The sequence below is a fragment of the Natrix helvetica genome, assembly GCF_964273705.1.
Source record: "Natrix helvetica genome assembly, chromosome: 5".
Classification (NCBI taxonomy): Eukaryota; Metazoa; Chordata; class Lepidosauria; order Squamata; family Natricidae; genus Natrix; species Natrix helvetica.
Genome location: NC_138551.1, coordinates 144071201 through 144094768, shown reverse-complemented (window position 1 = coordinate 144094768; position 23568 = coordinate 144071201). Strand labels below are relative to the sequence as shown.

Sequence of the window (23568 nt, the reverse complement as noted above, 5' to 3'; positions counted from 1 at the left end):
CTAATCAAGGAGAGAAGCAACTTGGAACTAAGGAGACATTTCCTGACAGTGGGAACAATGAATCAGTGGAACAGAAGTTGCCTCCAGAAGTTGTGAATGCTCCAACACTGGAAGACTTTAAGAAGAGATTGGATAACCATTTGTCTGAAGTGGTGGAGGGTTTCCTGCCTAAACAGGGGGTTGGACTAGAGGGCCTCCAAGGTCCCTTCCATCTCGGTTATTCTGTTAATAGTCACTTCATTTGTTCCCCGCATGGGCTAAAACGTGACTTTCCTGAGCGAGGGGAGGGACCTTAGGGGAAGGCGGGGCGGGGGGCGGGGCCGGGAGGAGGAGCCGCGAGCCCCGCCCAGCCCCTGCTCTCTGTTGGAATTTTCCGCAGCAGCGGCGGCGGCGAGATGCGCAGCATAAAAGCGGCGAGGCGTCAGCGGGGAGGCTGCGGAGCGCGGCAGAGGGTAAGCGGCCTAGCTCGTCCCGGGGGAGAGAGAAAGCGATCAGGTGCCCTGGGGCAGGCGTCCGGGGGCTGGCTGGGGAGAGAGCGCGGCCGGTGGTGGAGCTTCCACCTTCGGGAGCAGTCCACCTGCGACGGGGTTCCTTTCCCTGCAAAGGATGGCGGGGATGCGCAGGGAGAGAGGATCGGGTGCATCCTCAGCCCTTCCCGGAGCCTCCCTTTATTCCAACAGGGCTGCTGGATGAGCCTAAAGGGCAGTGGGGATGTACGCGGCGACCCCCCCCCCCCAGGATAGCGAATCCCCCAACCCAGCCCGGCTTCCGAGGACCGAGGAAGGCTCCCCGCGGGGGTGGTAGTGGAGTGGACCTCTGTAGGCTGAGATCCCTGGACACCCCCTCCCCAAATTGCTTTCCTCCCTCTGCCCCCCACCCCCTTGGATCCCTGGACGGAGAAGGCGACTGGAGGGCAGGGAGTTCAGAACGGGGAGCCCCCCCCCCGCCCGCCTCTCCCTAAACCCACTGACCCAGAAGTGCAGAATTGCAAGAGGTGTCAGCTGGCAGGAATTTGGTCACAGGGAGGCCGTGCCAGGATGTGCCCAATGCCCATCTCCTAATCCCAGGATGCATGCCTTCCCTTCTCCCATTGGGTGGGGGGGATGCCTGGCCGCTTAAATCCCTCCCCTCTCCCTATCTCATAGCATCCCAGCTGGCATTGGTCCTTTGCAATCCCTGGCTGAGGACTGTCCCCCCCCTCCTCCTGCCCCTGCCCGCTGAGCCAGAGCTCACGGGGACCGGTTGCCTCCCTCCCTCCCTCTCGTGCCGCAGGTTTACGGGAACTGACAGGCAGGCCAGCCACAGTTCCGCTTTTCCCCAGCCTGCCAGGGGAATCCCGGCTCCAATGGGGTAGTAGATTTCCTGTTTGGGGGTGGGTGGGGGTTGGACAATGCAGTGGTGGGTTTCAAAATTGTTTAGAACCTCTTTTATAAGTGCGGCCTTTGTGGGCGTGGCTTGCCGGCCATGTGACCGAGTGGGAGTGGTTTGCCAGCCATGTGACTGGATAGGAGTGGTTTGCCAGCCATGTGACCGGGTGGGAGTGGTTTGCCAGCCATGTGATCGGGTGGGAGTGGTTTGCCAGCCATGTGATCAGGTGGGCGTGGTTTGGCAGTCATGTGACTGGGTGGGCGTGACCAACTTGTAAAATGTGGTGAAACTCACTTAACAACGCTCTTGCTTAGCAACCAAAATGTTGGCTCAGAAACTCTGGCATTTGAAGCACGCAAGTCTTAAAGCTGTCAAGTTACAAAACCCTTGCACCCCTAACCCTTTAGAAAAAAAAACCCAGGGGTGTTCAAACTTGGCAACTTTAAGACTTGTGGACTTCAACTCCCAGAATTCCTCCTCCAGTCATGTTGGCTCAGGAACTCTGGCATTTGAAGCATGCAAGTCTTAAAGCTGCCAAGTTACAAGACCCTTGCACCCCTAACCCTTTAGAAAACAAAACCCCAAGGGTGTTCAAACTTGGCAGCTTTAACACTTGTGGACTTCAACTTCCAGAATTCCTCCTCCAGTCATGTTGGCTCAGGAACTCTGGCATTTGAAGCATGCAAGTTTTAAAGCTGTCAAGTTACAAGACCCTTGCACCCCTAACCCTTTAGGAAAAAAACCCCAGGGGTGTTCAAACTTGGCAGCTTTAACACTTGTGGACTTCAACTCCCAGAATTCCTTCTTCAGTCTTGTTGGCTCAGGAACTCTGGCATTTGAAGCACGCAAGTCTTAAAGCTGTCAAGGTACAAGACCCTTGCACCCCTAACCCTTTAGGGGAAAAAATCCCCAGGGGTGTTCAAACTTGGCAGCTTTAAGACTTGTGGACTTCAACTCCCAGAATTCCTTTTTCAGTCATGTTGGCTCAGGAACTCTGGCATTTGAAGCATGCAAGTCTTAAAGCTGTCAAAGTACAAGACCCTTGCACCCCTAACCCTTTAGGGGAAAAAATCCCCAGGGGTGTTCAAACTTGGCAGCTTTAAGACTTGTGGATTTCAACTTCCAGAATTCCTTTTTCAGTCATGTTGGCTCAGGAACTCTGGCATTGAAGTGTGCAAGTCTTAAAGCTGTCAAGTTACAAGACCCTCGCACCCCTAACCCTTTAGAAAAAAAGCCCAGGGATGTTCAAACTTGACAGCTTTAAGACTTTGAAGTTTAGATAGGACTCTTCAAGGCAGGCAGGGCGATTGGTGAGCCAGCCAATCAGTGAGCGGCAAGCGGGGTGCGGGCAGGGGTAGGGAGCTGGAACTGGTTCTAAAGGGCACGGTAGATTTGTGGAACCTCTTCTATAGAAGAGGTTAGAACTGGCAGGAACCCATCCCTGACTTAATGACCTACAAGGTCCCTTCCAACTCTGTTAATCTGTTAAATGGTGTAGGGTCTCCTGCTTGGGCGGGGGGGTTGGACTAGATGACCTACAAGGTCCCTTCCAACTCTGTTAATCTGTTAAAACCCAGCATCCATTTCTCAGGCTCACTGAAATGCTCTTCATCAGACCCTGCGCAGTATGTCGGTACAGGTGCCCAAACCAAGTTAGTTAGAAATAGTCTTTGTGGCATACACTAAAAGTGGGCTAGTCTTCACCCAACAGGTTTCCCCTTGGGCCAATCCAGCGTGTTTGTCCTCAGTTCAAGATAAATGGAAGAGGGTGAGGAGGTTAGGAGCACAGAGCATGGCATTCCTACGTCAAATCCATACCCAGTTCCTCCCTCCCACAAAAAGCTATCCCCATCAGTGGCTGGGAACCTCGCAAGCAAACCCAAAGCCTGCCCACTGTTTGACCGAGGCTTCCCAAGAGCGTGAAGCCTACTCCTTGTCCCGACAAAAAACCCTTTTATTGATCGATTGTGAATTCTGCTCACTCACATCCAGCAAAGTCTTTCGAGGGAGGATTTACGGTCACGGATCTTATCTGACTTGGAGAACTGACAGGCCGATATTTGCAAAATTTGGCAAAGAGGAGTCTCGGAGAGTCACGAACCAAGTAAGTGAACTAATGGTCTCCTGCAAACTCCACTCCCTTTTTGCTGCTCTTTTATTTCCTCTGGGAGGGGCCATTCATCCTCCACCTGTGGCCTTACTCCCAAGCTGACCTCTGTTCTTTAGCTGGTCCCTCCGTCTGGCAACTCTGCGCATGCGCACCCTGGGAACAAGCTCCAGCCGTTCGTCTGCCTCACTGATGTCTCACTTGATAACTGGCATACGGCTCTGGCCCCCTCTCTGCCTCCGACCCAGAGCCTTCCCCAGACTCCAGGACTGGCCCATCTTCCTCCCCAACCTCCTCACTGTCCGAATCTGCTGCCAGCTCTGCTGCCAGCTCTGCTGGTGGGCCACAACACCCTCCAGGCCATTTGCCAGCTGTCCTTCAACAGCAAGGGATCTGTGAAAGGGATCTTGGAGTCCTAGTGGACAACCAATATAAATATGAGCCAGCTGTGGGCAGCAGCTGCCAAAAAAGCCAACAGTCCTAGGCTGCATCAACAGAGGGATAGAATCAAGATCACGTGAAGTGTTCATACCACTTTATAATGCCTTGGTAAGGCCACACTTGGAATGCGGCATTCAGTTCTGGTCGCCACGATGTTAAAAAGATGTGGAGACTCTAGAAAGAGTGCAGAGAAGAGCAACAAAGATGATTAGGGGACTGGAGGCTAAAACATATGAAGAACGGTTGCAGGAACTGGGTATGTCTAGTTTAATGAAAAGAAGGACTAGGGGAGACATGATAGCATTGTTCCAATATCTCGGGTTGCCACAAAGAAGAGGGAGTCAAACTATTCTCCAAGGCACCTGAGGGTAGAACAAGAAGCAATGGGTGGAAACTAATCAAGGAGAGAAGCAACTTAGAACTGAGGAGAAGCTTCCTGACAGTTAGAACAATTAATCAGTGGAACAGAAGTTGCCTCCAGAAGTTGTGAATGCCCCAACACTGGAAGTCTTTAAGAAGATGTTGGATAGCCATTTGTCTGAAACGGTATAGGGTTTCCTGCCTAGGCAGGGGGGTTGGACTAGAAGACCTCCAAGGTCCCTTCCAACTCTACTATTGTATTATTGTATAAGGGCGGGCATGCTCCAGGGGATGAACTTTGCTGATAATTTTAAAAATATTTTCATCCTGCCTTTATTTGATTTGATTTTTAGAAAGAACTCCAGGCAGAAGATTCCTAATCCTCCATCCTCCACTCGGGTTGCCCCCTAAACAAGTTTTCCCGTGAGGTAAGTTGGGCTGAAAGGGACAGACTGACCCAAAGTCACCCAGTGGGCTTTGAGAGCCAAGGTTGGGCCTGGTTTTTGTGTTTTACTTGGTGCCTTCTCCAGTAGACCAAACTGGCTTCAGTCCCATTCAATCCATCTCATTTGGAGGGGAGGGGGGTCCCTTCTGGGCTTCCTCCGCCCCACCCTCTTTTCATCCCTGACTCTTCTTAATCTTTGCTGCCTCCCCCCTCACCAAATGGGATTGACCGACGATGCTAGCAGGGGGAAAATGATAGAACGACTGGCTTCCCCAGGAGGTGAATCTTGGTCATTGTTTACAAGCAGACAAAACCCCACTTTGGTTTGCTTTTGTGATGCCTCTGCCAAGCCTCTAACTGGCCCGTTTCAATTTCAGGGACGTCGGTGGGCACGGATTTCCGGCTGAACTTCAGCCACAATGTGGATAGCATTTCCCCCTTCCGGTAAGTCAAGATTCCTAGCTGAGACCTCTCTCCCTCCCCACTTCACCCAGGCCTCCTCTCTATCTCCAATAGCTAGTCATCAGTGGGCAGAAGTAGCTCAATTTCTCCCCTCGCCACCCAAAAACCTGGAAAAACCAGAGGAGCAAATAATCCAGGAGGGAAGCCACCCCAAAGGCAAAGGGTTTCCCCCTTTGGGTCCACGACGTGTGAAAGGACAATCAACAACACCCTTAAAAGTTCAAATGAGACTTACCCTATTTTTCGGAGTATAAGACGCACCAAGAGTTTGAAGAGGTAATTTTTTTTTTTAAGTGTTTGCACTCTGCAGGCCTCCCAAACCATTTTTTGTGAAAAACGGGCCATGCAAAGCCTTTTGGATAAAAATATGGTGGGTTATGCAAAATGTATTTAAGAAAAGAATACAATTTACTCCGCAAATGTTTTTATTGGGTATAACTAAGGACTTTACCAAAGGGGAAACAAAACTGGTTTTGTATATGGTCACAGCAGCTAGGTTGTTGATTGCACAACATTGGAAAAAAAGATTTTTTACTGACAATTGATCAATGGATTCAGAAAGTGGCGGGGTTTGCCAAAATGGCAAAAATTTCAGCTTTCTTAAAAGGTCAGAAGCAGGAGAATTATACACAGGAATGGGTAAAATGGATTGATTACATACAGAATAAATATCATGCTAGGAAGTACTATGTAGCCTTTAGGTAAGAATGTTCAGATTGACAGATGATCAGAGTAAATAATATGTGGGATGCTTGGAATTGTTAGAGTGGTGTATAGCCAGGGGGGTGGGTTTGATTGGGAGGTGGGGGAGGGTTAGGGTGGAGAAATATATATGCATAATAAATTTAGAAGATGGGACTAATGAGATATTGTTACCTTAAGAGAAGCCTATATTATGATTTATATACGTTTAATAAATTTAGATGATGGGGTTATTGGGTTATTGTTATCTTAAGAGAAACTTATACTATGATTGTTGGGAGGTGAGGGGGTACAATATTTGAATGAGAAATTTACCTTAAGATGGGGGGAGGGGAGAGGGTACAGTATTTGTACGTGATTTACATTATATGGGGGGGGGGGTAAAAAGGGGGGGAAATCTGTTTGTATAAAACTTTTTCAATTAAAAAAAAAAAAACGGGCCATGCAGATTTTGAGAGGCCTGCAAAGTCCCCCCCCCCCGGGGAGGTGGGGCGCAAAAATGAGCTAAAGGCTTTACACGTCAATTTTTGCAAAGGGGGCGGGGTTTCGAGAGGCCAAAAATGCTGTATTCAGTGTATAAGACACCCAGCTTTTCATCCTTTTTTTTTTGGGGGGGGGGGGAAAGGTGTGTCTTATACTCTGAAAAATACAGTACTTCAATCCACTACACCTGCCGCCTCCTGCTTCCATTGCCCGGAGACCAGTCCTTGGGTGCCAGCAGCAACCTCTAAAGCGGAAGAGCGGCCATTTCTCCCAGCTCCGCAGGGCTACCAGGGTGGCACTATCTCAGCCCAGTGCTGCAGGGGGGGGGGGGAGGGGGCAGAAAAGAGGGCTGTTTTCATACAATGCTGCCAGCCCATAAGAAGAAAACACCCAGCCCAAAAGCGATGGGAAATCTAGACAGCCTACTAAAAAAGCAGAGGCATCACCCAGCCAACACAAGTGGGCATTTAGTCAAGGCGATGGTTTTCCCAGTTGCGATGGATGGCTGTGAAGGTTGGACCACAAGGAAGGCTGAGCGCCAAAGAACGGAGGCCTTTGAACTCTGGTGCTGGAGAAGAAGACTCCTGCAAGTCCCTTGGACTGCAAGGCGATCCAACCGGTCAGTCCTAGAGGAGGTCAACCCTGACTGCTCTTTAGAAGGCCAGATCCTGAAGAGGAAACTCAAATGTTTTGGCCACCTGATGAGAAGGAAGAAGGACTCCCTGGAGAAGAGCCTCATGCTGGGAATGATGGAGGGCAAAAGAAAAAGGGGACGGCAGAGAATGAGGGGCTGGATGAAGTCACCCAAGCAGTCGGCGTGAGCTTAAACGGACTCCAGAGGAGGGCAGAGGACAGGAAGGCCTGGGGTCGCGATGGGTCGGACATGACTTTGCCACTAACAATAATTATAATTATTTATATTTGTATTATTATTCCCTATATGTACCCATATAGGGAATATGCTTGGCCAAGAATCGTGCGCCACCCGGACTGGGAAGTCTACCCCGGTGAGGGGTAACGAGCATCGAGGTGTCAGGTGAAAGGTAGAGATAAAAAAAGGCTAACTAGGGGTAGAGCTGGCATAAGTGATAAGAGCATGAGGGTGAATGTACCAGGATAAACGGTGCGACCAAAGGCCTCTTAAAAAGGCCAAGTAGGGAGGGAGGGTTCCGGGCCGTCGAGATGATCTTGAAGGTGTAACCAGTGGTCTCTTAAAAGGCAAATTGGGAGGAGTTCGAATTTATGTCCGTGAAACGCAGGACTGTGTATCTAGGAAGGAAGGATAAAGAGGATTTCACGGGGCAGGGCTAAGGCTCGGAACGGGATAGTCATGGTTACATAAGACTAGGCACCCTTACATGTGAATGGAACGTTAAAATATGAGGTGGAACAGGTCCGTCCAATAGGCAAGTTGACTCAAGAAATAATTAACAGCAATTAATACCCAACCTAGGTAAATAACAACAATTAATACCCAACCTAGGACCCCCAAAGACTCTTTGGTGGGTTGTCTCTGGCTTTCTTCCCATCTCCCTTCCCTTCCACCTATCTTGGTATGGGTATCTTCCCTGGGGACAGGCTTACGATCTTGATGGCAAGAACTTAACCCCCTGCCTGGCTGATGCTTGGAACGCAGCTTGTTGAAGTGTGCCCGTCTCAAGACTGTGAGCCCAAAAGCTGGTAGTAAAGGAATGCCTAATATGGTGGTTTGTGTTGTGGCCCACCAGCGGCCTGCAGAGTCAGTTGGAGAGGAACATGGGCCAGTCCTGGAGTCTGGGGAAGGCTCTACGTCAGAGGCAGAGAGGGGGCCACAGCCATCTGACAGTTATTAGCTGCCTTCAGAGTCAGACTTCAGTGAGGCAGAGGAACAGCTGGAGCCTGTTCCCAGGTTGCGCGTGCATAGAGTTGCCAGAAGAAAAGAACAGCTCAGAAATCAGGGTCGACTCAAGAGTAAAGTCACAGGTGGAAGGTGATTGGCCTCTGCCATAGGAAATAAAAGAGTGAAAGGGGAGTGGGCTTTTGCAGGAAACAACCTGTTCGTTCAGTCGTTAGATTCGTTTCAGGAGTGTGAAAATCTGTCCGTGAATCTCAGAGACTCTGTGCCAATGTCTTTCCTTAGAAAATATTGACATGGCAGCTTTCCAAGCTAGATAAGGTCTGTGGTCATAAATATTCCTTTGAAAGACTGTTTGCCAGGCCTTTGCTGAATGTGAAGGAGAGGAATACACATTTTTACTAAAAGGGGTTTTGTTGGGACCAGGACTCTGCCTCATGCTTTTTGGGGAAGCCTAGGTCTGAACAGTTCATTGCTTTGTGGCAACTTTCCAATCCCGCTTAGAAAGCTGGATGCTTTCCCCTCTCCTCCCTCGGGGTAAACTCTGGCATAGGAACAGGAGAAAAAGCACTCCGTCAGAGGCTTCCAGCTTGGGCTCTCCACAGCTTCCCTGGAATTTGGATTTAGATGCAAATTGTTTTTGCAAGCTTAAACAATAGGAACGGATGCGTGATTTGAACTTTGCTGCTTTTTAAAGTGATTATTACTGTTGCCTTTTGGCACTAAAACTAACCAGCCAACGAATACACGGATACGTTCCAAGCAATGTGAAGAAATGAGATCTTTGTTTGCAGGGAGGGGGCTTTCCCTCCCTGACTCTATTTATTTGTATTTATTTGTTTGTCAAACATGTACAAGAGAGCAGATATAAGTGTGAACATGGACATGAACGAAGGAAGTGAATACAAATAAATGGGGTCAGTAGCACATCCCCTTTACGGACCTCTTAGGAATGGGGTGAGGTCCACGCTAGACGGTTGAAGGTTAAAGGGTTTGAGGATGTAACGACGGAGTCAGGTAGAGCATTCCAGGCGTTGACCCCTCTGTGGTTGACGTCGTATTTTCTGCAATCGAGTTTGGAGTGGTTTGCCTTGAGTTTGTATCTATTATTTGTCCATTTATTTATTTATTTTTATAAATGTTTAAAAACTTTTAAACATACAAAGTACACAAAAACCAAACTTAGACATCAACTACATTGACACAGTACATTAGAACTTCATGTTCCTTCTCATAGCAGTTTCAAATTGGTACCATTCTCCTTAGGTTTTTTTCCCCTTCTAATATATTTCATTTGAGTTTCACCATTTTTACCCCTCTTATTTTACTTATCTATATTAGATATTGGGGGATTACCTCTGATAGGTTTAAACTCTCTCGAGTGCATGTATAATCCTCCTTAACTTCTACTTTTGGGCTTTATTGGCTTCTTTCGTTGTCCCTGTTGGCCCGTGTATTATTGCGGTTGAAGCTGAAGTGGTCGTTGACAGATAGGATGTGGTAGTGGACAATTTTGTCTACTATGCTTAGGTCAGACCTTAATCGGCGTAACTCCATGTTGTGCAAGGCCAAAATTTCAACCCTGGTGGCATAAGGGATTCTATTGTGAGCAGAGGAGTGGAGGCCTCTTCTCGTGAAATACCTCTGGACTCGCCCGATCGTATTAATATCCGATGTACTGTGCGGATTCCAGGCAGATGGGTGTATTCGAGAATTGGTCTGATTGCTCTGAGGCCCTGAATGAAATTGAAGGGCTGCTTCCTGCCCCACCCGCCTGGCCCTTTGACCTGCTTTCCTTTTTCCTCCACAACTTGGATCTGTTCTCTGGAATTGCATGAAATCCTCTGGCCACCCAGTGCCCGCAGGTTTTCAATGAGGCGGAGAATCCAGGCTGCTGGTGATGGCGGGCAGTGGGTCATCCGTTGCCTCCTCGAGTCCCAGGGTCGAGTCAGCACCTGCCCTCCTGGCGGAAAGCCAGCCACCTCTTGTGCCAGGCGGGCTTGCCGTGTCAGTCATCCAACAGAGCGAAGGCTTCACAGGCTGATGACGCGGCTGGCTGCCCATGTGCTGCAGCCTTGTGGCCGGTCTGAGAATAACTCACATGGACAAGATGAACTCACAAATGGGGGTGTGGGAGGATGTAGCACTTGGGGAAGAGCTGGGCTGTTGCATGCAGGGCTCACCTCCCTCTGCATGTTTCCGCAATGTGTGTGGACTTCCGATGCTGTTCTGACCGAGGCTTCCCAAGAGCATGAAGCCAACTTCTTGTCCCGACAAAAACCCCTTTTATTAATTGAGTGTGAATTCTGCTCCTTCGCATCCAGCAAAGTCTTTCAAGGGAGGATTTACGGTCACAGACCTTCTCTGGCTTGGAGAGCTGCCAGGCCGATCTATGCACAACTTGGCAAGGAGTCTCGGAGAGTCACGAACCAATTAAGCGAACTAATGGTCTCCTGCAAACTCCACTCCCCTTTCGCTCCTCTTTTATTTCCGCTGGGAGGGGCCATTCATCGTCCACCTGTGGCCTTCCTGCCAAGTCGACCCCTGTTCTTTAGCTGTTCCCTTTGTCTGGCAACTCTGCGCATGCTCACACTGGGTTCAGGCTCCAGCTGTTCTTCTGCCCCACTGATCTCCGACTCTGAAGGCAGCTGACAACTGGCATACGGCTCTGGCCCCCTCTCTGCCTCCAACACAGAGCCCTCATCCGAGCCTTCCCCAGACTCGAGGACTGGCCCAGGTTCCTCCCCAACCTCCTCACTGCCTGAATCTGCTGCCAGCTCTGCTGACCGCTGGCGGGCCACAACAGATGCCCAGGATGTGCAGGCTGAACACAGTTGGCCTTGTCCATCTCCTATTCCTGAAAGCTCTCCTGTTTGTAACCAAGGAGCTGCCTTCCAGGCCATGCTCACGGAAGAAAATTTCTTCGCAGCTGGCCTGGGTGGGGATACTCTCAGCTTCTCATGCTATCCTTTCTGATGTTTTCTTCCAGGAATCTTCCAATACACCAAGAAGCTTTTCTTGACCGAGCAGGCGGGCCGTGCGCAAGCCATCGAATTCCTGCGCAAGAATGCGGCCAACTCGATCTCCATGGCCAACCTCCTCATGGGCCTCTCTTCCGTCCTCTGCAGCCTAAACGGGTAGGTGGGAGGTTGGCCTGGAGCTCTGCCTCCTGGCCGCTATGGGTCTCCATTCAAGGAGGGATCAACGCCGGGCAGATTGGAAAGACCCCAATGTACAGGGCCTCAGCGCTACTCTTGTGCCATTGCAGAGAGAAGAGGGGGGCACAGTGGCCACCTGGCCTTATATTTTCGCATATTTTCTCTGAGCTTCAGTTGCCTCCGTGCTGGCAATGCCAAACTGCAGGCTAGTCCTTCTGCCTCCGCAGGGAAGGTTGGGATCTAGCTGGATTCATGACAGGGAGAATTCCTACTGCCCAGGCTTTTTTGGATCCAGTGGCCCAGAGATCAAGAGGGATGGCAGGACTAGGTGGGAGACGGAGAGAGCATCCATGGACACAGGAAGCAATCGTGCCTTTCTCGTTCTTCCTCTATAGTCGTCTTCTTTATCATCTATATTCTTCTTCTTCCTTCCTCCTCCTCCTCCAGGCAATACCACTATGCGTGCTGGCTAGTCCTCACTGGCTTCGTGCTAGACCTTGCTGACGGAGCCGTTGCGAGGCAACTCAACACCTGCTCTGCTTTGGGTGAGTCCCCGCCACCTTTTCCCTCCAACTCACTTTAGTTGATGATTACCAATGATCTGGCCAACCTCCAGAGGGTGCAGAAAAAAGCCAAGCTATGTGGTACGTGGTCCTTGAAGAGAGGAGCACTGCCAAGGGGAAAACCAAGCATTATGGGGGAATCCAAGAAAGAGAGGTCGTCGCTGACTCATGGAGAGGCCTTCTGAAAAGTTTGTGGCTGCTCTCTAGGGAGCCAAGGGCCATTTCTTTCGAAAAAAAAAGACCACCTGTGTTCTGACGTAGGCTTCACCAAATCACGAAGCAGGCTCCTTGTCCCGACAAAACCCCTTTTTATTAAGCTAATGTGAATTCCTCTCATCAAAGTCCCGGCAAACAGTCTTTCAAGGGTGAATTTACAACCACAGACCTTATCAGGCTTGGAGAGCTGCCAGGCCGGTATCTTCCAAACGCAAAGCTGTACAAGAAAATACTTGGCAAGGGGTCTCTGAGAGTCACGAACAAATCTTCACACTAATTAATCGAACTAATTGTCTCCTGCAAACTCTCCTCTCCTTTTGCTCCTCTTTATTCCCTATGGGAGGGGCCATTCACCGTCCACCTGTCGCCTTACTCCCTTGTTCCTTAGCTGTTCCCTTCTCCTGGCAGTTCTGTGCATGCGCAGATCGGGAACAGGCTCCAGTGTTCTTCTGCCTCACTGATGTCTGATTCTAAAGGCAGCTGATAACTGGCACACAGTCCTGGCCCCCTCTCTGCCTCCGACACAGAGCCCTCATCCGAGCCTTCCCCAGACTCCAGGACTTTTCCTCCCCAACCTTCTCACTGTCTGAGCCTGCCGATAGCTCCACTGGCTACTGGTGGGCCACAACACCCAGGAGCTGGGCAGGCCTTAAATTTCATTGCCTTAAATGCCATCATTGGCCGCTCAACAGAGAGTCGGCTTAGCCTTAAGAGACGGAAGTTTTTTCCAGCTGGGTACCTTTTCCTTGGTCAGCATCTGGGGGGCGCCAGGTTGGGGAGGAGGAGGAGGCATTGATTCACCCCCCCCCAATTTAAGTCCTCGTTTCTGGAAGCTTCCACTCCATGTGGAGGGGGGAGAGAGGTCATCCCAAGCAGAGGGAACGCTGAGGTTATTATTATTATTTTCGTTATTTTTGGCGTCGCCCGAGGAATGAAAGCAGAGGCCTCTTTGACGGAGACTAACCACGTCCCTTTTTCATATCGCCTGCAGGGGCTAAACTGGATGACTTTGCAGACTTCACGTCCTTCGGCCTGGCCACGGGGCTCCTTCTGCAGGGTCATGGGATCCTCGAAGGGTTACTGGTGATTGTGTATGTGCTGGCAGTATTCACACGGCTATGCTTCTTCTCCAGTGGTGAGTCTGGATGGAAAAGATCTCATTGGGAGGAATAGGGGGGCAGCTTTTAAAAAGTTGTCCTACCTTTTGGTGCCACAAGTGCCACGTTTTCCCAAAAATATGACCTATTCCGAAAGTAAGCCCTAGCTTGATTTTTACACGCCTGCCTAATATAAGTGTGAGGGAGGGAGGGAGTTCCCCCCCCCTTTCTAATTCACGAGGTGCGGACCGTCAGCCCTTCCAAGAAGCATATCTCTGAATAAGCAGGAAATAAAACCCGAGAACATATTCTAATGAAAACAAACTTTAATATGAAATAAAATAAATCTTCCTATCTAAACCTTACATTCTGGCAAGAGCAAGTGTTGCCCACCTCCTTCGGGGCAGGCAAACGGAAGATCAGAAGAATGTGATGACGTATTATGAAACATGCGCAGTAAATCATTGTCAGATAAGAAAAAAACATTTCTACAGTATAACTCAGAATATAAGCTCAAGTAGGCAAACTAATTAACGCAGTGACAATAAGCCCTACCCCCCCCAAATAAGCCTAATTTTAGGCCCATTCTAGGGCGCAGGGGGTGGGGCAAGATGCATGGGTAAAAATTAAGCTAGTGTGGGAATAGAGGGTGGTGGAGCTGCCCTAATTTCCAGGCCTCGCACACGCCGATACGCTCGGGCATGTCGCCCCTGGCCTCCGTTTTGCTGTCAGAGGCCTTCCGGAAGGCAAAACGGAGGCTGGGGGAGGTGCCGCGCACATCAATCCAGACCTCGTTTCTTGGCTGCAGAGGGCTTTCCGGAAGGCCCCTGATGGAGAAAGGGAGGCCGGGGACAATGCGCGCGAGCGACGGCAAGTGGCCGCAGAAGTGGGCTGGCAGCGGGCTCCTGCTGGGTGGGGCTGTTGGTGCTGCCGCCGCGAGGTGGATTAAACCCCGCCCTTGAAAATAAGACCGGCGCCTTTTTTTTTGGTGGCAAAAATAAAAAAATAAGACCCGGTCTTGTTTGGGGAAAACCCGTTAGTCATTGCCAGCTCTCCCTAGGTTTATAAGAGCGTGCTTTTCAACAGGAAAAGTGGCATCTCGATTCTGTGTTTTGTAAACGATTCTGGGAAGCTGCCATTCCATAAAGGAATTGGTGTGTTTTTCAACGTGCCCAGCTGATATTTTAGATCTTTGTGATGACACAACATACCGTGTCCTTCTTTTAAAAATTTTTTTGGTGTGGCTAGGGGATGGGGGACGACAGTTTGCCCTTCAAGGAATTCATGTGTATCTTTTCTCTTCTTTATCCGCAGAGATGCCCTTTATGTACCGGGGTTTGCCATGCCCCTACGGCGCCTCTATGGTAGCAGCCACCTATTTCCTGACTGAAGGCCACCTGGTGGCTATGCGCCTGATGGCCATAGTGATGGTCCTCTTCATGGTGGACCAGGGTTTCTATCCCCATGACAAGGTGCTGGAGTCCCAGGCTTGGAAGAAGGCCATCTTCGGAGGAGGTACGTCCAGGGCCTTGTGTTCTGACCTAGGCTTCACCAAATCACGAAGCAGGCTCCTTGTCCCGACAAAAACCCCTTTTTTATGAAGCTAATGTGAATTCCTCTCATTCACACCCAGCCAAGTCCCGGCAAACAGTCTTTCATGGGTGAATTTATAACCACAGACCTTATCAGGCTTGGAGAGCTGCCAGGCCAATATCTTCCAAATGCAATACTATGCAAGAAAATACTGGGCAAGGAGTCTCTGAGACACGAACAAATCTTCACACTAATTAAGTGAACTAATTGTCTCCTGTAAACTCCACTCCCCTTTTGCTCTTCTTTATTCCCTATGGGAGGGGCCATTCACCGTCCACCTGTGCCTTTACTCCCAAGTCAGCCCTTGTTCCTTAATTGTTCCCGTCTCCTGGCAGCTCTGCGCATATGCACATCAGGAACAGGCTCCAGCTGTTCTTCTGCCCCACTGATCTCCGACTCCAAAGGCAGCTGATAACTGTCGGACGGCCCTGGCCCCCTCTCTGCCTCCGACACAGAGCCCTCATCAGAGCCGTTCCTAGACTCCAGGACCGGCCCATGTTCTTCCCCAATCTCACCGTCTGAGTCTGCTGCCAGCGAGCCAACACACCTTCCCTGGCTTGGCCCGTCTGGAAAGCAGGGACATGAAAGAGTTCCCTTGTTACATGAAGCTAAGATTGTCTCTCTTCATTAAAAAAACAGGCTTATTTGTAGCCAGTTTGAAGATTCAGACATAGTTTGAGCCCATCTGAGATCCTCTAAAAGTTTGAGGTGGTTTTCAGAAGCTGTTTTCCTAAGAGTCTAGAGCCATGATGGCAAACCTAAGGCACGCGTGCCAAAGGTGGCAGGCAAAGCTATTTCTGTTGGAACGGGCACCATCGCTAGATGCTTTTTTGGGTTCTGTCGCGCACTTGCACACCGACCAGCTGTTCTCGTCTGAGTTCCGATGCTCCGGCACATGTATGCACACGCACTCCAGTTTCGGCACTTGGTACCGAAAAGATTAACCATCACTGGTCTAGAGGAACATTTGATTACTCCAAAATCTGGATACTGCAGTCTCAGTACCCTGTTTCCCTGAAAATAAGACCACCTCGGGATAATAAGCCCAATCGGACTTTTGAGTGCATGCGCTAAAATAAGCCCTCCCTTGAAAATAAGCCTTAAAATATTGCAATACAGCAGCAGCCATGAGGTGACCACGCTCGCTGCTTCCTCAACCTCAAAAATAATAAGACCTCCCTGAAAATAGGGCCAAGTGCTTATTTTAGGGGGGTCAAAAGAAAATAAGACCCTGTCTTATTTTCGGGAAAACATGGTAGATCCTGGAGACGAAAGTCTGGCTAAAAAATATGGTGCGAGAAGCTAAAAGGGGTTTGGGGGGGGGGAATAAAAATGTTTTAAGTGCCCTTCGTGTTTAAATGTCCAAGCCAACCTGGATTCAGGGGACAGCGAGGTCTTTACTGATGTTGTCTCATATCTTCTGAATACCAAACTCCACAGTTCCCAGTTGATCTCTTTCATTGCAAGACTTTATGGTAAATAAAACTGAACAAACCGCTCCCGTTTCCTCGCGGGGGAAAAACTTTAATGGGTAGGGATTAAAGCAAAGGTGCGGTGACATTCCAGAGAGCAGGACTAATGGGACTTTGGCCCCCGTAAATCAGGTGATCTGCAGCGGGAATCCACCTGTGATCTGGAGGCACAAAGACGGTGGCGTCTGAGGGCCTGAAAACAGAAAGCCGACAGGTCTTCAAAATATCAAATGTTGCCAATCCGATCTGGCTCGTCTCAACAGGCTTCTTTAACTTTTTCTCTCTTGGCCACTTGCAGGTATTTTGGTGCTCCTGTTTCATGCCTCCTTCCTGGCCTCTCTCTACTTCCTGATTTGGTCCATATCGTACATTTTTTTCCCCAACATTTTGTGGAGTTACAAAGTCTAACCTCGTCGGAGGATGCGAGCGGACGACGCCAGCATTGCACCCTGCCCGGGCAGTCTTCAGGGACTGGGCTGACGAGTCTCGTGTTTAAAATCCGTATTTTGTCTAAAGTTGCTGCAGTTTTTCATCCACCTGAGGGGATAAACCTCTGAGAGATTTATACATTGCTTCCGGCAGTGTTATCTTTGCTGGGCAGCCCATTGCCTGAAGAATGAAGTCAACAGCTGGCTAACAAGCTGAGCTTTTCGTCAGTGTAGATATGTACAGATTCTTTCTACCAATATCTTCTTTTATCTATATCTATATATATAAATAAATATAGAAATATATGTATATATATAGAAATATATGTATATATATAGAAATATATATAGAAATATATATATATATATATATAGAGAGAGAGAGAGAGAGAGAAATATGTGTGTGTGTGCGTGTGCGTGTTCCAGCATAATTCTGGAATGCCTCGAGCAATTTCAATGAAACAGTACACAGATGACTCTGGAAAAAGTACTGTGGGGGTAAGACACATCTAACACCCCTTTGGGGTGTGTGTTCTGTTAGGATACAGCCTGTTGTGCCGTAAAATGGCTTCCACCATGCACTGCAGTGGAGCTGCAATAGTAATGGCTTCACAGTACTCCACAAGGGGGCTCCCTCTGGTAAGGGGTAAAATCCAACATTAGAAATTACGTCTGGACGAATATTTTCCCCCTATAAATAAGTGCAATATAGGTTTAAGAGGCGAATTTGTTGCTTGCTTTTTTTTTTAATGCCAGTAATTTACTTGCCGATAGCTTTTAGGGACATGGGGAAAACTTGAACACAGACCTCTTTTCTTAACACTTTCCACTCTTGTGGCATTCTCACTCTGGATCCATCAGGGGTCCTTCCTTTTTTAACTAGATTTTTGCAACAGGTGAGCTAGCTGGATTTGCAACCTTTAGAAGGAAATCCCACTGCTTTTGGAGACAGGTTTGGCCCTTAAGAGAAAAGAGGAAGTTATCTCTCACATGAACTGCCCTATTCTTATCCAAGCCCACACAAGTAAAAAAGCAAAGTCCGGCTCTTAATGGGAGAGAAACTAAACTATCTTTGACCCACAACTGATAAGTCAAGCTCCTTCTGGGTCTTTTAAAAGACTCTTATTACTTGCCAAGAGAGTTGCAGGTTTGTGTACGTGTTCTACCCTATATGAGTGGGTAGCCTTTCCAGAATGGACAGGAAACAGGGCATCTAAAAAAAACCTCATTATGCCATCCAGAATCTAAGTCTCCAGCAGCAGTTGGCTCATCAACGTGGGCAGGAACTGCTGCTGGAGACAGTTTGGGAATTATTCCCTCCAGCTGGGCCTGCAAATCAAGTCCGCCATCTGGTATAAAGAAGGATCTCTGGAAGCAAGTTGCCAAGCAAATGGGCCAGTACATGGCATCCCTCCTGCCACACATCCCTCTGCCACCAGAAAGGGCTTAAAGGGAGGCATACACTTCTGTGAGCTGCCCAGCTTTGCCACAGGAATCCTTTATACACCTTACTGGGTAGATCTCAGATCTAGAATCCCACCCTGACTTCCAATTCTAGCCAGTCATGGCAGGCATTCTAAACGTGTGTTGCGAAAAGAACCGCCCCAAAGGCTTGTGTGGCAGGCAGCACTTTTAATGGGTTTTTAAAATATTTATCAGGCTAATAAAAGTACATTGGGAGAACGGTCTCTTCCCGAGAGCTGTTAAGATTAAAACCACAAGACGGAAAAAGGCAGGAAGATGACAAGCTGTGTAATTGGAAAACTTGAATACTTGAAACTAATGTTCTCGTGTTTGGAGGAAAAATTAAACTCTGAAAATATTGAAGAGACTTTCTTGTGTTTTGGGTTTTGCACTGAGTGTATATGCTTGGGAACTGCGACAAGTGATTCATAAGGTCTGGAGCAGGAGGGGAGAAGCTGTGTGGTTATAATCTTCCCCGTCCTCTTCCATTACCACACAAATCTCACGTTGTTGGCTATCCACTGCCTGCCCCTACTAAGTCTAGAAAGGCCACTCAAACAGAAGCAGACCCCCCCCAAAAAGGGCGACGGGAGGGGGAAACAGAGGGGAGGGAGACAAAGTCAGCTGTGTGTCGGCAACAAGGGAGGGGGTTGGTTCCCTTTCTTATAAACCTTGAGCAAGGAGGGTCATTAGGCTTCAGGTATATAAAAATTTATGTTGCATTTCTGTGCAACAAGGAACCACTTGAACAAACATTACGCCCACCAAACAATCAAGAGCCTTAGGACTCTTCACCCATCAATGACTTACAAGCAACGCCTCCATGTGAAGAGGCAGCGTACCCCGAATCTCTGTTCTGGGGGGGGGGGGGGAGTGAGGAGAGGAAACTTTTTTCTTTGGCTTTTGAGTTTCCTGGAAGTATCGTAATGGTCCTGACCATATCTGCACTGGCCTGACAGACAGATATTTGCACACATATAAAACACTCATTTGTTTAATAAATAGGATTTAAAAAAAAACAGTTCAAACAATGAGACACTCAATTTTGGCAAGGGCTTGGACTTTTGGTGGATTTTGGAAGCGGCTGAGAGGCACTGCCGTAGCCCAGAGGAAAAAGGGTCTGGGGACTTCCCACCATGGTTTTAACAGACCACTGACCACGGTCCCGCGTCCAGACCTTGAGTGAAGTCTTGTGTGGGGAGCGAAGATCTGGCTGTCTGAAGGACTCACTCACTGGAAGCCCTCATCTGCTTGCAGAAGGCATCAAACTGTTGCTGCTCCAGCTCCGTCATCACCCGGTTGAGGGCATAGATCTACAGACCAAAGCAGAGGTTAAGCCATTGTCCCCAAACTTTTCAACTCATCAATCATTTCGTGAAATTGTTCATCCACTGCCAACATTTATTACGGGAAAATAATCCGATAAATACAACAACAATAATAATGGATCGTCATTTAGAAACGCCAGATATCACAGTAATCAAAAACCGAAGTGTACAGTTTATTGATATCGTTGTCGAAGAAAAAGAACTAGAAAAAACACGAAATATCGCGACTTGGCCATCGAAGCTACAACAACAATAATAAAGTTCTTGAAAATGAACAGGTCAAGATCTTGTGGGACTTTTGGATCTAAACAGACAGACGTCTGGCCCACAACATGCCTGACATCTCTATTGTGGAAAAGAAAAGAGTTCTTTGATATTGGTATACCAGTTGACACACAAATTGAAGAGAAACAACTGGGGGGAAAAAATCACAAAATACCGCAATCTGCAAATTGAAGTTGAGTAATTGTGGAGGAAGAAATAATATTGGTTGTACCAATAGTAATAGGAGACCTTGGAGCAATACCCAAAGGTAGACTACGTGGAAAATTTGAACTTATCAGTCCTGAATATCTTGACTTTGCAAAAAAAAAAAACCACCCTACTTGGAACTGCCTATATACTCAGGCGTTACCTTAACAGCTCCTAAGTCCTTGATTAGGACTTGGACTGTTAAGTTTTTACCAGTCCCAGACTGTGAATCGAACTGAAGATTAAATCTTAAATAACAATACTAATCCAACCAACAACACCCAGCTATCCTAGGACCTTGGAAAGGACGATACATGGAGGAAATGCTAAATCCAGTCTAAACATTTGCCTGACTGTGCAATGAATAATAACTTAAATGGGTCCCACTGACCCTTTGTGGGGGGAGGAGGGTGTCAATATTGACATTTTGGAAAACTCTGGGTTGGACCCTCAGTGCAGACAAATGGAAAGCTGCCAATAGGATCCCCCCCCCCAAACCGTTGCCAACCAGGGGTGTCCAAACTTGGGAACAGGGGTTCCCAAGAGCAGGGGTGTCCAAACTTGGGAACTTTAAGACTTGTGGGGTGTCCAAACTTGGGAACTTTAAGACTTGTGGACTTCAACTCCCAGAATTCCCCAGCCAGCATGGCTGGCTGGGGAATTCTGGGACTTGAAGTCCACAAGTCATAAAGTTCCCACGTTTGGACACCCCTGGCCTAGAGAAAAGAAGTCCTCCACTTTCCCCCTTGCCTATGAAAATTTATTTATTTCATCTTTATCCCACCTTCATTACCTAATACAGGTAGTCCTCGACTTACGACCATTCATTTAGTGACCGTTTGAAGTTACAATGGCACTGGACCATTTTTCACGCTTACAACCACTGCAGCATTCCCATGGTCATGTGACCAAAATTCTGATGTTTTACAACCGGCTCATATTTATGACGGTCGCAGTGTCTCCGAGGGGTGTGTGTGTGTGTGTGTGTCACGTGATCCCATTTTGCGACTTTCTGACAAGCAAAGTCAATGGGGATTCACTTAACAACCGTGTGAGTAACTTATCAAGTGCAGCAATTCATAGTATGCTTATTTATGGACTTATTTTTACCTCCTCTGCACGATTTTATGGTGCTATCTTGATTATTGCTCTGTACGTCGCCCCGAGTCCCTGTGGGGAGAGGGGGCGACTAATAAGTTCAATAAAATAAATAAATAATAAATAAATTTAACAAATATGGCAAGAAAGGTAGTCAAACGGGCCAAAATTCACGTAGATATCTCGCTTAGCAATGGAAATGTCGGGCTCAATTATGGTCGTAAGTTGAGGACTGCCTGTATTCAGGACACACTTGAGAATCAGCCGCCTGAAAAGCAATGGAAAAAGTTAACATGGAGGGAAGGGCTTGGCAAGTAGTAGCCAAGCTTCCCACCCCCACCCCAAATCTCTCCTCAGGAGACCCCTAAGTTATGGGATTTCTTCTTTAGGGAAATCCCTAAAGATGAAAATGGGATTAAGAAAATATTAGATTGTGCAGAAATGAGTAGATTAATACTAGAGGAAAGGAAGAATCTGATTATTATAATATATGGGGGTTATTTTATCATTGGTTAGAAAATGAATATGGATAAAAGTATAAAATTAAATAATTTAGGAAGAGAAATGTTATAACAGGAGATTTGCTAAGTTGTAACGTTAAAATAAGAACAGATGTATATAAAGAATTTGGTGGTAAGCTATAACTATCAGGAGAGAAAAAAAAATTCAGAAGATATAATACATATAAAAGAAAAGAAAAAAATGAATTTAAGAGTAGGGGCTAGAAGGATAAGCAGAAAACTGAAGAAAAATGGAACATCAAAGAGAATAAGGGATGAGTTAAGAGAAAATGGTTAAGAAAGAAGGAAGGGAAAGAAGGGATGTGTCAGTAGGTAAATGTAATATGTGAATAATGCTAATGATATATAGTTAAATAAGATATTAATTGTGGATAAGCAATTAAGTAAAATGCTTGTTATATTAAAATTAAATTTGAGGATATGTGCTACCATTGGGCAGAAGACATCAAAGTATAGCCAGCCGAACAAAATAGGTTTAAAAATAGTTTCTACCCTTAGGGCTGTCAAACTTAAGACTAAAACATATGAAGAACGGTTGCAGGAACTGGGTATGTTTAGCTTAAGAGAAAGAAGGACTAGGGGAGACATGATAGCAGTGTTCCAATATCTCAGGGGTTGCCCCAAAGAAGAGGGAGTCAAACTATTCCCCAAGGCACCTGAGGGTAGAACAAGAAGCAATGGGTGGAAACTAATCAAGGAGAGAAGCAACTTAGAACTAAGGAGAAATTTCCTGACAGTTAGAAGAATTAATAAGTGGAACAGAAGTTGCCTCCAGAAGTTGTGAATGCTCCAACACTCGAAGTCTTTAAGAAGATGCTGGATAGCCATTTGTCTGAAACGGTATAGGGTTTCCTGCCTAGGCAGGGGTTTGGACTAGAACACCTCCAAGGTCCCTTCCAACTCTTCTATTGTATTGTATTATAAACTTTTAAATACAACTACAATTATTCCATGCACACATGGAAACGTATGGCTAATTTTTTCTTTCTTTTTTTTTGTTTCCGCTATAATGTTGCACCAGTGAGGCTAAAACCAATTTCGTTGTATTTATTTTGTACAATGACAATAAAGGCTACACTAAACCTATAGAAATTAGAACAACAAATGGAAAACGGAACGATAAATTTGGTATCTTTTCCGAAAGGTTTAGGCGTTAAGAAAAAATGTTAAATTTAAGATGGAAATATGGGAAGAAAAAAAATGGGGCTGAAATTGAAAAAAAAAGGTAATGTGATGTAAAAAAAATGATTTATGTATAGGAGAGAATGTAAAAGGGGGGAAAACCCGGACAACACGTCGTTTGCAAAAATAAATAAATTTAATTAGTTTAATATTTGTAACAAAAAATATCTTAAAAAAGGAAAGGAAAATAATTGTACTCAGACGACACCGATTGATGAATGATGAAAATCTTTGTTTTAAAAGGATGGATATCCATATATATATGGGTATCCATCCTTTTAAAACAATACAAAATGTAAATTAATACAAAATTAATACAAAAAGTAAATAGAGGCAACAGTGGCGGGGAGTTCCACAGGCTTCTCCCACCCCCTCTATCAAGGGGGCTTCATTCCCCGTGGGGGGAGCTCAGAGACCGGAGGAGGGGCGCTTCGTAGGCCCCCAGCCCTTATTCCAGCTGCCCCACCCCACCCCACCCGGCCTCAGGGATCTCCTCAGAGGCCTCGGCCCACCTCGGCGCGCTGCCGCTGCTTCAGCTCCTGCTGAGCAGAGCGCTGCTTGGCCTTCTCCAGGCGGGCGTTGCCGCCTCCGCCGCTGGACCCGGGGCCCTCCTTGGTTTTAGCGGGCGGCAGCACCGGCGGCGGCGGCGGGAGCTTCTCGCGGCGGCCACCGCCGGGCTCCATTCCTTTCAGACTGACAAAAGAGGGCCGGCCCAGGAGCGCCGACTCACCGCGCAGGCGCCACGGCCGGCCGCGCGGGCGACGTCGCGCATCCA

At 47.7% G+C, this 23568-nt stretch overlaps 2 protein-coding genes across 5 annotated transcripts; one reads left to right on the top strand and one right to left on the bottom strand.

Moving 5' to 3' along the window:
* The first annotated feature begins 355 nt into the window (after positions 1 to 355).
* Positions 356 to 18556, top strand: TMEM269 (transmembrane protein 269). 4 transcript variants are annotated; one of them, XM_081954697.1, is made up of 10 exons: positions 356 to 452; positions 3361 to 3472; positions 4630 to 4704; positions 5099 to 5165; positions 7323 to 7411; positions 11192 to 11339; positions 11808 to 11905; positions 13131 to 13274; positions 14551 to 14751; positions 16600 to 18556. In XM_081954697.1, the coding sequence occupies exons 6-10, from the start codon at positions 11290 to 11292 to the stop codon at positions 16707 to 16709; spliced, it is 603 nt and encodes a 200-aa protein (XP_081810823.1). In that variant the 5' UTR covers positions 356 to 452; positions 3361 to 3472; positions 4630 to 4704; positions 5099 to 5165; positions 7323 to 7411; positions 11192 to 11289; the 3' UTR covers positions 16710 to 18556. The 4 variants fall into 4 exon arrangements, with proteins under 4 accessions (XP_081810823.1, XP_081810821.1, XP_081810822.1 ...); XM_081954695.1 differs by lacking the exon at positions 7323 to 7411; XM_081954696.1 differs by lacking the exons at positions 356 to 452; positions 7323 to 7411 and adding an exon at positions 477 to 495.
* A 603-nt stretch (positions 18557 to 19159) lies between these two features.
* On the bottom strand, positions 19160 to 23534 carry SVBP (small vasohibin binding protein). Its single transcript, XM_081954704.1, has 2 exons — positions 23306 to 23534; positions 19160 to 19506 (listed from the first exon to the last, which is right to left on the bottom strand). Exons 1-2 carry the CDS (start codon positions 23474 to 23476, stop codon positions 19420 to 19422), a joined length of 258 nt encoding a protein of 85 aa, XP_081810830.1. The 5' UTR covers positions 23477 to 23534; the 3' UTR covers positions 19160 to 19419.
* Positions 23535 to 23568: the final 34 nt, after the last annotated feature.